Here is a 17,498-nt window from a genome sequence, read left to right on the forward strand (position 1 = left end):
GACACAAATGTGAGATCAGCCGGGGGTACAACACCGTTTAGGATCGTTCGTACCACTTAATCGGCACTATTCCGCGAGAATAGATCTCCAAGGTTTCGAATCGTAAGATCCGATCCAAATCTATTTCATAGGAGAGCTATTAAAATGTTGATTGGATATAGGCGGCGAAGACTATATCTAACGTCAGGATTCCTTGACACCAGTTAATCATTTATTTTACACGCGGATTAACACGCGTATGCGATCTGATTCGGAATGAATTGAGGAGACATTCTTATTATAATAAACATAAGTATAATTTAATAAATCTTAAACAAACGAATACAAATAACCAAATACAACGATAAATCGACAAGCTATAGGCTACGGCTTAATTTAAGCTAATGCGCGTTCGAGAGAGAGAGCTCACAAAATGATTCTAAACATACGACCTGTTAGTTGTCGTCTTCGTTTCTGTTTAGGTAGAGGACACCTTGTAGATAGAGTTCATATTACTATTGTATGGGAGATCAATTCGTGCACAAAATATAAAATTATCACTTCTAAGTGTAGACTCGGNAAAATACTAATTCAAAAAATCAGATAAAAATAAAAATTCTTTTATAAAATGTTTTTGTAGTTCTTTCACTTTCATGTATATGCTAAAATCAAAAACTAGAATGTTGCACTACTGATCATCACAGATTCAGAAAAATAAATTGCCTTTTTTGCCAATCATTACTAGTAAGTTTGTTATTGCTTATTGAGTTTCTTACTTTAATAAAGATTGTCATTACTTAAGAAAATTTCTATTTTATAATGCTATAAAATAACTAAGACCATCATTTTTTCTTTCATAATAAAAGTTTTTGAATTATTAATTACTAGAAGTAAAAAATTTCCAAACAATTTAATAATTAAAATCTTTTAAAGAAAAATCTTTCCTCAAAGTTTCACTGATCATTTAAAATTTATTAAAAATAATATACAATATCAGCACTTTTTCAATGAATTATTTCTTTGTTATAACTGATGTTTAAAAAAAATACAAATCAGTTTTATTAGTTTGGTGTAATTTTAAAATGTATTTATTCATAATTCTGATAAGTGAATGAATTCAAGAATAATTTACACTAAAATATTTAATTTTATATCTGTTTTATTTAAGTTTAATATCTCTAAAAAATATCTTTAAGGATTTACATATTTTTAAAAATATATCTTCCTAGATTTCCTCAAAATTTAAAACCAACTCAGAACATTATTATAGATATAATAAACAATACTTTGTAAAACTAAGATACAAAATTATACTTAATTTATTTTAAAAACATAATATACAAAATGTAATTTTAATTTTAACAAAAAATTAAATCAATACTACCTCTGTTGTATCTTTTTTGCATTTGGCAGTACTTTCAAAATAATTTGGAGGAGGATTTCCATTCCCAAGTGGACACTGATTAATATCAATTCTTTCAAAATCTAATTCCATTACTGCCACTCCAACATATCTAAAAAAATTATTAGTATCAGATCAATAATTTTAAATAAAAGATCTTAAAAGTAATAATGAATTACAGTAATTTATGATAATTCACAAATTATTCTCAATCTATTTTAAAATAAAGCAAATATAAAAAAACTTTAAGTTTAATTTACAATCTCACAGTTGACTATAGCAATTAAAATATTTTATTAGTGCTACAAGCATCTTTCATAAATTATTATGCAATCACTGATGTGTAAAGTTTACAAATTTATTAACTCTTATTGGATTCTTGAATAATTAATTTTATTTATTTATTAAAACCACCAGATATAATCTTGTTATTTTGTAGAATACAGTTCTCATGCATCATTAATCTGATTATACATATTAATAGCTAAGATAAAACACAGGATGTTCATAATTAAAGATCACATTTCAAGAAGATATAACTTAGGAAGTAATCCTCAGAGTGACATTATATTTCACATGGAGACTTCTCAACAGCATGCTTCATCTGGCTTCCAAAACTCTGAGCACTGTTGTTAAACATGTGATTTGGCAATTTCAGCATGTTCCCAACAATAGAGGCCATCATATCGATCATACTTTTCCATATTTATGATACATGTATGTATCATAAATTTGAGACAGTTTGATTTATTATGGAATCGCAGTGCCACTTACCACCCTAGTGGACACTTTTGTAACTAACTTCTTTTGTTTTCAAATAAAATTCCATCAGCACAGAAATCTCCATGTGAAATATAATATTGAGATTTGTATATTGAGATTTAATAAAATGATTCATTAAAACAAATAACAATAAAGTCAAACAGAAGTTGAAATTAAAAACTGCCCTTATACTAAATATATTAAAATAAAATTATCTTAATATAAATAAGCTTATTATAACATCCTGTATGCTTGACAAATATTTTTAAAATTTACAACATATAAAACATAATATAAATTTAATGATATATTCTTCTAAACATATATTGAAATTTTTTTCTTTAAATGTACTGTACATTTTATAGAATAAACTTTAATTACAGACCTGTCAAGTAAAATAATAAAAATACTGTTCTCTGGTGTTAAATTTAATAGTATACAGATATATAACAGAATATTAAAAAATAATCTGTGAGCATTTTTGAAAAATCAATTTGTCTTCTAAAAGAAGATAAATTGATTTCTTAAAAGTACTCAGTTCTTTTGTTAATTCCTGTTATATTTATGTGTATAATATTAAATTTAATACCAAAATATTTTAGAGATCTGTTAAAATAAATATCTTGTAATACATTTAAAACATTTTTTAAACTCACATAGGTATTTCAATATGTCTCCATCCTGTATGGCGAGGATAGATGTCAGGAAATGGAACAGATGCACCATAAATCCATTTATTTGATCTTCCACAATCAAAGTAAGGTCTATTCCATTTTACAGGACCAATCTGTTCAGATGCATCTAAAATTTAAAATTCTTATTATAAAACAATTTATTAAAACAATAACAGAAATTTTTGAATTATTCTTTACCAATATAAATATGTTCTAATTTTTCCAATCAAATTTTTTCTTCTTAGTTTGTACAGGTTTGAATGTAAAAATAAAAAAATTTTCTGAACAAAAATTTGATTAGAAAAACTACAACATATTTATACTGGTAAATTTTAATGAATTTTTTATTTTTACATTCAAACCTGTACAAACTAAGGAAAAAACTATAAATGATAAAATTTCTAGAAATCTTAGTGCAGTTGGACTCATAACAGTCTACTAAATGTACAATATAGTAAATATAACAATATCCAACAACATAGCATTGGCTTTTATATTCCACAGCTTCCTACATATATCAAAATACTGTAGCATATTCAAACTGTGTTGTTTTTGCTTATATATCAAATCCTACAAGATGTATTACTTGTTGAGTGTATGGCCACAATAAAGAAACTTGTTGCCAAAAGACAAAGTAATATTTTTGTAAAAAATAGAACTATGTCCAAGGACTAGAGTTCTCATGTGGTCATGCAATCTACAATTTTGAAACATTAAAATTTAAGCAGCCTGCTTTTCTGTTCACCTGGACCTAAAACAAGTTTTTGACTCAGTTCTTCCAAGCATCCTTTTCAAAATCTTGAGTTCTAAATTTGATCTTGATTCAGCTTTCATTTAATGGTTGAATTAATTATTTTTCATTTTGTACTTTTCATGTTAAAGCTGGTGATTTTTCTTTTAGTGATTTTTTTCTTCTCTTTTCAGTATACAGCTGGGTTCCTCCTTTAATGCACTGTTTTTTACTGCATATATTAACAAATGTTTTACTGGTCTACATTCTAGGGTCATTGTTTATACTGAAAACATTAAATAACAACCCTACCTCTTTACAAGTAGACCTAAAACTAAACCTTGTTGTTAATGCACATAAAACAGTCATTATGCTCTTTTACTTGAATCAAAACCCTCATACTGCAGGCTTTTTTATTAATTAAATGTAAAAAAAACAACAGTCTTTCTAACAAACATTTAGTTGATCTTTTATTTGGAGTAATTTTCAATTCTAACCACACTTTTCATTTACATATTAAAAAATTATTAAGGGGCTAGCAATTTGTCATGGCAAGCTTTGGTGGTTTTGCAGGCAAATTTCTTCAAAGATGTTTTTATATAAATAAACATCTCCGAACCCGATATCCAATATAATAAGACACCAACCGAATGCCGTAAATTAATCGGGCTATTTTTTAATGCTAAATTCTAAATAAATTACGTAATTAATTTGGCACTAGAGGTAAGCGTTAGGCGCCATCTCTTATTAAAATTAATAATTATAAATATATTAATTAATTTAAATAATTTGGATGTTTTTATATATATATTTTTATTTTTTGTTAAGTTTCAGTCCTTGATCAATTACTGCATTCCAGTTTGGTCTTTTGCTGCTTCTTATTTATTAAACTTAGTAAACAATGAGCTTAATAAGATTTTTTAAATAAGCTTGATAATCTGCCTTACACTAATTCTGCAAACATGGCTCACACTAGACTGGACTTTTCTAATTTACACAATCTTATAGCATTTCTAGATAATGACTGATGTCTTATTTTTTTCTATTATATTAATTATAATGAATAAAATTATGTTGTAAGCTGATTCAAGCAACCAATTACTTCAATGAATCTAGATAGATGAACCATAGGTTCATTAAACAGTAAACACACAACAAAAGCTACTGTTGTACATATATGACTGAAAAGTGATCTGTATGGCTTTAGCAAAAACTGAAAGTTATGATTACTTACTAATGAAGGTAAGAACTGGAACCAAAAACCTGAAATGCAAAGCAAAAAAATGATGCTAAAAATGTAATATTGGAAGTGGAGACATAACTCAATTTCCAATGTAATTGGTTGGATAGGAAAACTTCTAAATTATATATTTAACACTATGCTGTAACCAATAAAAGAAATCTCAACAGAGGAAAGCATTTTTACATGAATTACTGTCAGAATGTAGAAAAAAATGTCCAGTCACTGGAAATATGAACAGAATAATAAATTTACAAAAATGACAGTAAGTTTTATTCTTTCAAAACAAGGATGCATTCACATAAATAAGGATGAATGGCAGTTCTACAGAAGACACTCTCCAAGCAATCAATAGTTTATAATTCCATATAGTTAATACACATTTTTATATATTTTAAATGCATTTAATAATTTATTTTTATTTTTAATAAGAAGATATTCTTGTAATGGTATTAAAAATATTCTTGTAGATTGATTAGTTTGTCTAAAAGAACATATATATGTGGGGGTACATATATATATGTACCCAAAAATAACTGGATTTTTTGTATAAAATCTTTATTTATTAACTTTTTTACAAAATTCCTTCAGTCACCTTCCAAGTACTCTCCATTAAATGCAATACGCTTGTCAAGTCTTTTTCCTCACTGTTTGAAGCATCTCTGGAACTCTTCAAACTTGATATCATCCAGTGCCCTTAGCAAAGCTCTTTTTACCATCTCCACATCATCAAAACGCTTCCCTTTTAGATTTTTCTTCATTCAGAAAAAAGTTACACAGGGCTAGGTCTGGTGAATACAGAGGGTGAGAACAACAAACCATCCCTGAGAGGCCAAATAGTGGGTCACTCGTAAGGCCGTGTGGGTGGGGGCATTGTCGTGATGAAGGAACCAGTCACCTGATCAACAAAGTACTGGGTATTTCCTTCGCACATCCTCTTGCAGACGTCTTAAAACTTTTTTGGGAGATTTTTCAATGTTTTCATCATTTCGAGAGGTTGAAGAATGCCCAGAACTTCGCAGGTGGAACAAAATAACAGTAAGAGAAACACAACGCTACGCTCAAATGTAAACCTACAAACCGACACCGTCTACACAGCTATTTCATGAAGGTCTCTACTAACCCCATCTACTGTAGCAGGAGAACTCTCTACTAAGTCTATGAATGGCAGCGCACTTTCAGTTTGGTTTTTTTTGGGTCCTCCCTCGTATGTTGAAAATTCTAATTAGAATTAAAATTTGTTCCTTTAAACTGTATTGTAAGTTGAATATGATGATGATCCTTAGTGGCCGGTTTTTAAATTCATGATCCAGATTAATCATTAATTTGTCTGGTTTTCATAGAAATTGTGATAAAACAAATTAAATTTATAAAAATATTTCTAAGTATTTTATTTTAACGGTTAAAGACTAACTTCACACCCCCACCCAAAGTTATCTCCATCTCATCCCTAGGCTGAGTGGCAGAAATTATACTTTTAAAATTCTAACTTGCAAATATCTCTGGCAAATATTAGGTTTGTTCCAACACAAGTCCCTAACTGGTTTAAAACTGGCATGCACATTGTTCAGTTCTTGGCTGTAAAATGAAATTGCGCATGCCTGGTATAGTTTCAAATTCAAACCAGTTAGGGACTTGTGTTAGAACAAACCTATTGTAAAGCGAATGTGACAGTTTCAGTTTACAAGTTTATAATTTCTATTTTAATTATTTAATTATTTAATATGACAACTCAAGAAATTGAAAGCCTAAAAATAAAAGGAAGTGAACTTGTAAGTTTAATAAAGATTGGCTGACACAAAACGAATTTCAAAAATAGTTACGACCTGTTTGAGACAATGTGTCACCTTTTCAAAATTGCTGACCCTGTCCAGGTCAGCAATTTTGAAAAGGTGGCAACACTGATGATCCTTCAAATAAAAGTACTAGTTCATGATGCAAAATAAATGTTTGAAAATTTAAGGTGTTTCCTATTATAAAAATATTTCAGTTACAGAAATTATGTTAATTACAGATAAAAGATTAATATTACCTGGTGGTCCATGCCATACAAAAGTTTCATTAGTTCCATTATTATGAGTAATTTGCACATGATAAGTAGTTTTTGTATCATGACGTTTTGTTGAATCAGGAAGCCAAGCAGAATACCATTCATTTATTTTATATTCTTCTCTGGTGTAATTAGCACTTATTGAGTCACTAGGTATAGCTCCAAGATCAACTGCTTCAATAGTATTTAAAGTAGATATTCTTTCCAAGTGAAAAGGATCATTGAAATCATCAGACCTTAATGTATAAAAAAAAACTAGATTATGTAAATTCACAAACAGAGAACAATATACAAATATTTATTTATTTATTTATTTTTTAAAAAAATAGTGATTGATTAACGAATATACAAAATGGTAAATAACTACTAAAGTTAAATATTGTTATTGGTCTGCAATTTGAAAAAATTGTAGACCTATAAATCCCACTATCCATCAGTCAAATTAAACAAATTACTGGTAAGTTAAATTATCTAATTAATAAAATTAACAAAAAGAAGTTGGCATGCATATCATTAGTAGTAAATTATTTTTATTATTAATCAATTGATTAGTTTATCATTTTTAAATTAAAAGTAACTTGGATAATCCAATTGATTTCTATTATGGCAATACTCGTACAGATGATGATAATTAAACTCTGCTTTGAGATTTTATATAATATTCAAATTAAACTGAGTGAATGTTCATGATATACTTTTATTTTATGATATTATTTACAAAATTTATTTCTAGTTTAATAAAATTCTATACACTATTAGATTCAAATAAAACAAAATCTCAAAAATAATACAAAATATTAGTTAAAAAAGTATAGGAACATTAACAATTATAGACAGAACTATAATTTTTAATATTCTTAATACACATTTAATATTTTTTTATAATAAATAATACATTACAGTAATTGTAAATAACATTAAGCACATACCTAAAAGCTCTAGGTGCAAAAAGAGGTAAGGTTTTATTAAAGAAGCCTTTATATGATGGTGTATAAGATACATTTGGAGAAAAATAAATTGCACTACTATTAATAAATCTGTTAGAAGCAACATCAGCAATTGTGGACAAGAAATAATACATAAAACCAGGTTCATCATTGTCTGCAGCCTTCTGAAGAATGTAACTAAAAAAATTATATTTATGAATTAAAAAATATAAAAAGAAATATTTTCTGACATTAAATTTAAAATTGATATTTTGATCATCTATTTATTCACAATTAAAAACTATATACAGTACTGTATAAGAATGAGTTAAAAATAACCTTAATTATATTTTATTAACAAATATATATAAATATGAATGAAAACACTTTGTTACTTTTTAATGTCATCTCTGCCACATTCAATACATGTGTGCCAACTCTTCACTAGTGCTTAGATTCCACGAGAAGAAGTTTTTGGTTGACTGCTTAGCCACTCAATTACTGCTGTTTTTACTCATTGTCTGTATTGGATTTTTTGTGATCAAGAGCCTCCTCAAGTGATCCAAAGATATGATAATCACTCTGTGCGAGGTCAGGTGAATAGGGGGATGTGGAAGATGCTCCATACACAGATCTAAACTGTCATTTTTTAGACTGTCATAAGAGATGTGTGTCGCTGTATGTTATCACATTGTAACAGTATATCAGAACTGAGCAAACCATAATATTTGGACCTTACTGTGGGTTTCAAATGATTCTGAAGCAAGTCAAATATGTAGTACTGCTCACTGATAATCCTCTAAGCATATAATGTTTCAGAATTGAACCCTTATGATCCCAGAAACATGTGAGCATTACCTTACCAGCCAAAGGAGTTGTACAAAAATTTTTTTGTTTTGATGATATGGAATATTATCAGTTAGTGTTGCCATCTTTTCAAAATTGCTGACCCAGACAGGGTCAGCAATTTTGAAAAGATGGCACAATTATCTCAAACAGGTCATAACCATTTTTGAAATGTGTTTTGTGTCAGCCAATCTTTATTAAACTTACAAGTTCGCTTCCTTTTTTTTTAGGCTTTCAATTTCTTGAGTTGTCATATTAAATAATTAAATAATTAAAATAGAAATTATAAACTTGTAAACCGAAACTGTCACATTTGCTTTATAATAAGTTTGTTCCAACACAAGTCCCTAAGTGTGGTTTAAATTTGATTTGGCTGTATTTGCTGTAAAATGACATTGCATGCACAATGTCATTTTACAGCAATGCCACCATCTTTAAGGTCACAGTTCATGTAATGAGATCTGAGTTATTTAAACAATATATATATATATGTATGTGTGGTGTTTAAATAACTATTATTTAATTATTTATCTGAAAATATCAGTATTAATTTTACAAGAAATACAAAGACTACAATAAATTAGTAATAAACAACTATGAGCCCACTGGCCTTTTTGTTATGATTACGTGTTCATCACATGTCTTTCCAATTTTTATTCAACAGCCCTAAAGAGGGTTGTTAAATAAGTTGAAATACATTCCGGGACATCATGAGTTAATGAATAAAAATCAGAAAGGTGTGTGATGAATCTGTAAACAACAATAAGGCCAATGAACTCATAGTTATTTATTACTAACTAATAGATAATAACAGATTAGAAGCTTATATCAAACAATTATAGTAAGTTGTAAATTAATATTTTACAAAAATATTTATTTAGATAGGAGCCAAACTTTGGTAATATAATTTCAAAAATTATATTACAATAAATAGACTTATTTAATACTTTTATTTATTTTAATTTTATAAGGGTTGATTAACATAATAAGGTCTTCTATCAGAACATTCTGTGAACTGCAGCAATGGAAACACATGGTCACCATTTAATAGCCACAAATATCTAGCATTTAGGTGGAAAGTCTCAATTTATTGTGTTGCATCATTGTGTAGCAGTCAAGTTTAAGCATAAACTTGTCTTCTTCATTTTGTATAAAGCAGCAATCAGTGATAAAATTTTTAGCATTGAAAGCTTGCGCACTTATCAAAATTTACATATATTTGCAAGCTATTTATGGCAATGTCATATGAATGTGAATAATGTTTGGAAGTAGATTCAATGTACAAAAACAGCAATAGAACTAAGATAAATGTTTCTGACCAGGGAAACACATTTTAGTAAGCATAAGAATAAAGCTCAAACTGATGCACTGATTTGAGGAAATTGCTCTTCAATTATGCACCAGTTTTAGAATGAATGCAACACAGTGTTCAGTTTTTGAAATACAGAAAATCAGATGAGTAACAGTATAACTAACAGATACTATGGAAGCATAGTGAGTGAAAGTTTTCAAGAACTTCATGCCATTACCAGAGATGAGTAATAGATTATTTATTATGACCTAGAGAACGAGACAGCAGCACCCACAGACTATAAAAAAGGGGAGGCACAAAAAAAAGGCATCATACATTATGCAAGAAGCTTCAAACTGCGATTCAACACCAGATCAGTACTCTCACAAAGTGGCACTGGTTGCAATCAAGGCCAAGTTATAGTCAACATATGACAAAGTTGCATGGGACAATGGACAAATATTGTTCATTAGTTTCATTTATATTTGAGTATAAACTAGAAGTCATGTATTTTCTGTTGTTTGTTGATTATGGAATTTGGGGTCCCTGGAGATTAGCAAAAAGGGTAACACAGACGAAAAGGAGGCATGTGTCACAAGTGCCCCAATGTCTGGGCACCTCTGGAACAAGAGACAATCAAGTCAATATAGCCATTGTTATTTCTCTGTCCATTAGGAAACTTCAAAACTATTCCTTCTGCTCATAAAATCATGTCAATGATCGTTTTTACTGCAAAGGCAGTTGTTTACACAGAGTATGTGACAAAGAGGGAATCAATCAATTTGGTAAAATAGCTTATTTTGAAAACTTCAAGCACTCAAGAAAGCACTCAGACAAATTATGTACAATCTTTATAGAAATATTACTGTTTTACATATGCATACATAAAGTGATTTAAGTCACAAAACGACTTCTAATCTTAACACTGCATTCAGTAATTACAATCCACAAAACCTTTTTATAACAGTGTTGTGTCCATAACAATCTTCACTAACGTTTTCAACCTCCACCGAGGTCTTCTTCAGGTGATGACTGATGGTGACTTCTTTAGTCACCACCTGAAGAAGACCTCGGTGGAGGTTGAAAACGTTAGTGAAGATTGTTACAGACACAACACTGTTATAAAAAGGTTTTGTGGATTGTTATTGTGATTTAAGTGCAGTGCAGAATCTCAAATATTTATTGTTCTTAATATAACATGATATCCAAAACAAAAATGCTTTTTTAGAGTGAAAAGCAGTTTTTTAAAAAGTTTTCAATTTTCACTCTGGAAAACAGTTATTTGAACTAAATTTATACTTGAGGAACTTCTTTAATAAACATTTTATAATGTTTTACTTTCAAAAAAGTTCCAAAAACTCTAAACACATCTGATATGATCACACAAAGTAATTATGGCCTTTAATTGACAAATGACAAAACATTAAATGAAAAGAAAAAACTGGCAATTATATCCATTTAGTAGATCTAATAACTATAATTAAATTATTAAATAGCCAAAAATTTGCATGAACAATTGTTAATGACAGATTTTTCAGACAGACTTCCATTTGTGTCATATTATTTTGCCAACTGAACCAACTCAATCTAACAAATATCAATGATTTTGGAATATTTTTGTTTCAAAACATACATATCCAAGTATATCCTGATATAAAAAGTCCATTTCTTCAATAATTTCACTAATTTCATTTATAATTTCCAAATTGTATTGCTAATAACTTTTCACAAAACATTTTTTACAACTGTTAATGATACAATTATATTTTCATTTTCATTTTAAACTGTACAAGCAATTTTATCCATAGTTTTTCATCGGATTTTTAAATTTAATTTTAACATATACATGTATTATGTAAATAGAACAATTAAAAATATGTGTACAGTATTTTATCAATAAAATCACCATAATTATAATAGGTGTGAGATTTATGAATAAGCTAATGTTAAATGAATTACACTAACACTATAAGTATATAATTCTGTATTTTTTATTACATATATTTTTAATTGTTTTGTTTTATTTTATTGATTTAACAGTTACTACTTTAAGGATGCGATTATGCAGACGCGACCGAGCGATAATATGTGGCGAGAAGAGGCGAGACGCGATAAATATCAAACCCTGTCAGATATGCAAGAACCAGAAATTCGTTCTCGCCAGCGAGATTTCTCGCTTCTAGCTTGTGAATGTTTTCCTTTGCGAGAACTATATCGCTCGCTACTAAATTCCCGTCTGCATAGTCCCACCCTAAAATACAAATTTTTAATTTATTTATCATTTTTATGCATTCTAACGTTTATATTTTAAATTTTTCTTTTATCAAATCGCACACCTGTTTTTTTTTAAACTTTAATTTAAGTTTAATTATTAAATGTTAAAAGTATAGAGTGATAAAATAGAGTAGTAAAAGAATGCCTTTTCAAATCTATTTCATGTTAATGAAAATAAACACTGAGCGCGATTCATCGTTCGCGACCCCACCTCGAAAACACTCACCTGTAAAAGAAAGCACGCGATATTGCCATGTTATGAATGTGGAGAAGGTTCGTTCTATTAGGAAAAACGGGATCTATACCCAATTGTTTTGTATTGGGTACGTGGGTTACAGTTTTATTTGGCAAAAACATATCATTGATGTCTACAATTTTACAATTATCTTCCGTCACTTTTCTCATCCTGTTTGTGACTTCATCGAACTTATCCCGTACTTGCCAATTAAACTGTCCCACCACCACAACGACGGGGATTAACAACACTACAAATAATCTTGGAGGTTCCATTGATGACGAAAACACGAAAATAAAAAAGAATCACTTCACTAAAGTTAAAGCATTAGTCCGATCTCGAACAAACCTGGAATATAAAAGGTGCGGCACGAGAACGACCTCACCTTTGTTCGTTGCTGATTGGTTATTCCCGACAGGTGCACGGTTTTCGTCTATTAACATTTAAACCGTTTCAAATCTGAATCGAATCGCTCTTGCTAAGTTTTATGGCATTGTTTTATTTACTTGAATAGCTATTATACTAAATATTCATTTATATAATGAAAGTTTTGTGTTGTAAACATATATATTTGTTATAGCTTCGTATTGATATTTGATTATATAGATTATCGGGATAATCTTCATTGTTTTACTTATATGATTCATTAAAATGCAATATTTTATGTTTTTAGAAGTCGTACAAGGAACAAATTTACAGAAAAGCATTGGAAATCCAGAATAAATATCTAAATCAATCATTATTTATTCTAATCTAATATATAGCAGGACAAAATATATAAATTACTGTAAAATATATTTAGTCAAAAATGTTATTCAAAATTAGAAGTTGTGGCCTAATTCTGGACAAAATAAGCATTAAAAACAAAAAAAAGAGAGAGAGAAAATTAGTATTGATTGAAAATATATTAAAAATAATTGTTTCAGTTTTTTGTAGACGTGTTCCTTTCATAAATATCATGAATTTATCAATAATAAATGCAGCGTAAAGGTTAAAAATGCTTATTAACTTATATGTATACAGTATATTTAATAAATTGGAAAAAGACTAGTAAGGTTACGACGCACAATTTATTTTATCAGTTGTTTTCTTGTTACAGAAAAATTATCATTTGTCTAGTTAAAAATAATAATTGTTGCTGTAAATAACAAATGGAATCCCTTGAGTTTAATCGGTTTGTTTTTTGTAATAAAACCGTAATATTTAGACTGAAAAAAATGTTAAACCAGAACAAATAACTAAATGTAAAGTAAATAGGAAATAACAATGTAAACGTTACGTCATCAAATTTCATATTGGCCTAAAATCTCTACATAGGAAATTTTATAGTAATTGTAGTCTTAGAGTTCTTCACAAAGTAAGCTAATTGGATAGTATTAATGCTCTGGTGATTGAGGCAGTAAACGTATATCTTGTCGCTCTGAGGGAATCCCAGATTCGAGTCCAAGTTGGATCTTCAGAAAGTAAATCTGGATATATTAAACATTGTCCTCGCCCAGTTACCCTGTTGTTGGCCTAATCAAACCCGTAATGAGTCTTTTATAAAGGTTCTCTTGGTGGATACAAGAAGGGAAGAGTTTTATATTTAAATCACGGCTACAAAACGTAAGTTAACAGACCGGGCGGATGACCAAGACTATTAAGGCGTCAACCTATTGCTTTGGGAAATCCAGGATCGAATCCGAGTTGAAAACCCAAATTTGAAAAATCTTGACAGTGAGAGTGTCTCTCTATCTCCCGTCTCCTCAAGCCAACTTAGTAAGTTAGCATGAGATGTTCGAAATGTATGTTCATTAGAAATATACCTCTACACTCAACTCAATTCAGTATACACAATTTATTTACAAGAAATGTACACAGCTTATCACGTCACGATAATGTACCGAGTGGCCCACTAACGATCGAGGATGCTCTGGAACAATCGGGAATCGGATGTCTCCTTGATAATTTCTGATCCGTGGATTGACTCTGTCTACACTTATCGTCCTATCTCAAACCTCACCGGTACCTGAGTTTCTTTTCCGGAGGAATATAACCTATCTCAGTGGGCTTGTCGATATCTGAGATCATTGTGCTATCGGTTCCGAGCCTTATTCTCTCTGATCCTATATCCAATTTTGGAAGAAAACTTGCGACCAGTCAGAAAACTCTGGTCACAGAAGATTTCTGATACGTCTACCTGATGCGAATGTGGGTGGCCGTCCTCTCATTTGTTACTTGTTAATTTGTTTGATGTTTTTCTACAGCTGTTAAGTGGTTTATGATCGGATCACACTTTGAGTCAATTTTAACAAAATCACAAGTTTCCCTTGTTTTCTCTCCACTCCCAAAATAATATTTTACACTGGTCTCAGAAATTTTCACAGATGTGTTCTCGTTTCTCATACCTAACTGCTTCAATTGTGAGCCTAGTAGAACCCATCGTATTTACAATAAGTTTTGTTAGACTGACAATTGGAGCAACTATTGATAGTTTTCCTGAACATGGCTTTCTTTGTGCTCACAGAACTTAGAGTTTTAATAAATTGATATTGTAAAATTTTCTTGCATTACAAAAAAACTGTAAGAATTTTTAAACTAAAATATGCTTTCTGATTTACTGATTGAATTGTAAAATTATCAATACAATTCTGTTTTTGCCACCTAAACCAAAAGCCAAAGGAAATACTGTAATTGAAATTTTAAATTTTAACCTATTTCACAGATTTCATGCATTCACAATTACAACTAATTATGAAATATGATTAAAGAAGAATAAATAAAATCTTTTTTATCATATCCAATAAAAAGATTGAAAAAAATTTTTAAAAATTTAATACTTTGTTGTTTCCTGTTCTTTCTATATTCTTTCGGAAAAAACACAAAATTTTAAAATTGGGAACGTATCACACAGGAACACACTTGATGAATAAAATATACTTTATTTTATACAACGTATTACAGTATTTTTGCACAACGGAGTGGATACGCATTTCGGACTATTTGTCCTCTTCAGTCCATTCTTTCGTACAATTGTTAATACTAAAATAATATTTAATTGTGACTTGGAATAACGATGATTTTTTAAAAACAATCAAGTAAAAGGGGTAAAAACTAGTAAAACTGTAAAAGTTAAAATTTAAAACTTGCTAAAAAGTGTAGAAAAACACATGAAATCATAAAAAGAATAAAGCCAACCAAAAAGTGCAAAATTCTTCACTTTACGTATATCAGATAAACTGATTGTCATGCGGTACAGTTTACAGTTTTACTTGTTTTACCCGTATTTTTACTAAGCAGATTGATGGTTTTTCCTTTTTTTTTCAGCATTTAGTTTAGGAATTACTCTCATATTTCATAGGTGAGTTTCACTAGTCACTAAACTGATGTTTAATGCATTGTAATTTATAGAAATATTAATTTTTTATATATCTTTTAAATTTTAATACTTTTTGCAATTCTTACTGAATTTATGGTGTTGCACTTGCGCATGAAGCTATGCCAACAAGTACTATTAACTGTAGGCCCATCAACCGTTTGAAACGAGAGTCTGGAATTACTTTCCACAGGTAATTTTAATGCAAAACTTACTGATGTTTGAAAAAGTTTGATGATCCTCCGCCGAACTAGCCCAGTGTTGGATCCGTGGACCGTCATCACGCTTAAACACCCTACGACCAGGGAGCCGACATCGGCGAACGCCCCCAGCACTAGACGCCGTAATGACAGCGGGCACAGCCCAAAATATAGCCATAATAACTTGGCCCGAAGACCAAGCTAGGCGGAAGCCTATGACCCCCTGACCTCGACCAAAGGTAATGAGCAGATAGCTTCCCAGCCACTAACAAGTAAGTGGAATAGGACATACCACAACCTCGTCTTTGATCTCATCCAAAAGGCCTTTTGGCTTACTACTCAGTACATTCAAGTGATTTAAACATTAAAAACTATATTAAACAGTTTTAAGTCATAAAATGTTTGGTTTACTTTGTTTACTGTGTTACGTAGGTTTTCTTTCATCAATGAAGAGTTGACAAAGTAGGTAATTGCAATGAGAAGAGATGCATGGATGCCTACAGCTAGAAGCTACATTTGTTCAGTTCATTTTCATGAGACTGACTTTATTTAATATATAAATGAAATCAGGTATGTAGAGCGACATGCAGTGCCAAGTATCTTCGATTTTCCATCCCACCTGATAGAAGTACCACTGCCAAGAACCAATCGAATAAGGAAAAACGGTTTAAATGAATATGATATAAATGATGGAATAGTTTGTTCATCAAAGATACTTCATCTGCGAGTGTCGGGACTTGATAATTTGAGTGGTGCTTTAATAGCACCTTCGGTGTTGAAGTGTTCATATGGGGAATAATTACTTATGTCCTAGCTCCGGGAAAATACAACAGAATAACTCTATTAGTTATGTCCATTTTATAGATGTATTTGTCAGCGAAAATAAATCATGTGAGTCACTTATATTCTTCACAGCATAGAGGTAGTGCTGTAAGACAGATTTTCACAAAACAGATTTTATTTAAAGGTCAATGAAAATTAAATACTTATACATTGTGCATAGACTGCTACTGTATGTAATTATATTTATTTGTATATCAATGTATTGTTGCCATTAAGGCTTATATTACTAAAAGTTGTTTACATCAAATTGTCAGAATTGTTTGTTAATCCTTGTCACAAGGATTTTATAACCCATGTTTTCTGATTAAACAAATAATAATAATTCAAATTATACGCTGTAACATATTTCTTACCGTGATTACATTGCATGAAAGTATCAAGATCTATTATTCACACCCTTTTTTCTATTTTACAAATTTTAACTCAGCATGATTTAAACATTATTTTTAATTTCAAGATAAATGCTATGATCATGTCTTCTATGAATTTTATAGTGCATATCTGATATCTTACATATACAGTATAGTGTAAAATTTTTTACTTCATTTTAATTTTATATTTTAAGGCTGAATTTTTTACTTTCTCTTTTTGAATAAAAATCAATTATAATATTAAAAAACCTAAAGCCAGTTTACTTCACGTATCAAAGTTTATTTAAGCGAGACAGGCAGTTTTTTTTTGCCTGTCGTAT

The 17,498-nt window shown here is 29.7% G+C and overlaps 1 protein-coding gene across 1 annotated transcript in view; it reads right to left on the minus strand.

The window, feature by feature from the left end:
- The window catches only part of LOC111638939, a 31,236-nt gene extending 18,430 nt beyond the window's left edge, over positions 1-12,806 (minus strand). The window contains exons 1-5 of the mRNA XM_023384723.1: positions 12,401-12,806; positions 7,767-7,961; positions 6,820-7,073; positions 2,800-2,944; positions 1,364-1,493 (exon numbers count right to left, since the gene is read on the minus strand). Of these exons, the coding sequence (XP_023240491.1) occupies positions 1,364-1,493; positions 2,800-2,944; positions 6,820-7,073; positions 7,767-7,961; positions 12,401-12,684 (1,008 nt within the window). The 5' untranslated portion in view covers positions 12,685-12,806. The remainder of the gene's footprint in view (positions 1-1,363; positions 1,494-2,799; positions 2,945-6,819; positions 7,074-7,766; positions 7,962-12,400) is intronic.
- Positions 12,807-17,498: the final 4,692 nt, after the last annotated feature.

Source organism: Centruroides sculpturatus, unplaced genomic scaffold (assembly GCF_000671375.1).
Source record: "Centruroides sculpturatus isolate CEXI.00-Female unplaced genomic scaffold, Cexi_2.0 scaffold1224, whole genome shotgun sequence".
In the NCBI taxonomy this organism is placed as follows: Eukaryota; Metazoa; Arthropoda; class Arachnida; order Scorpiones; family Buthidae; genus Centruroides; species Centruroides sculpturatus.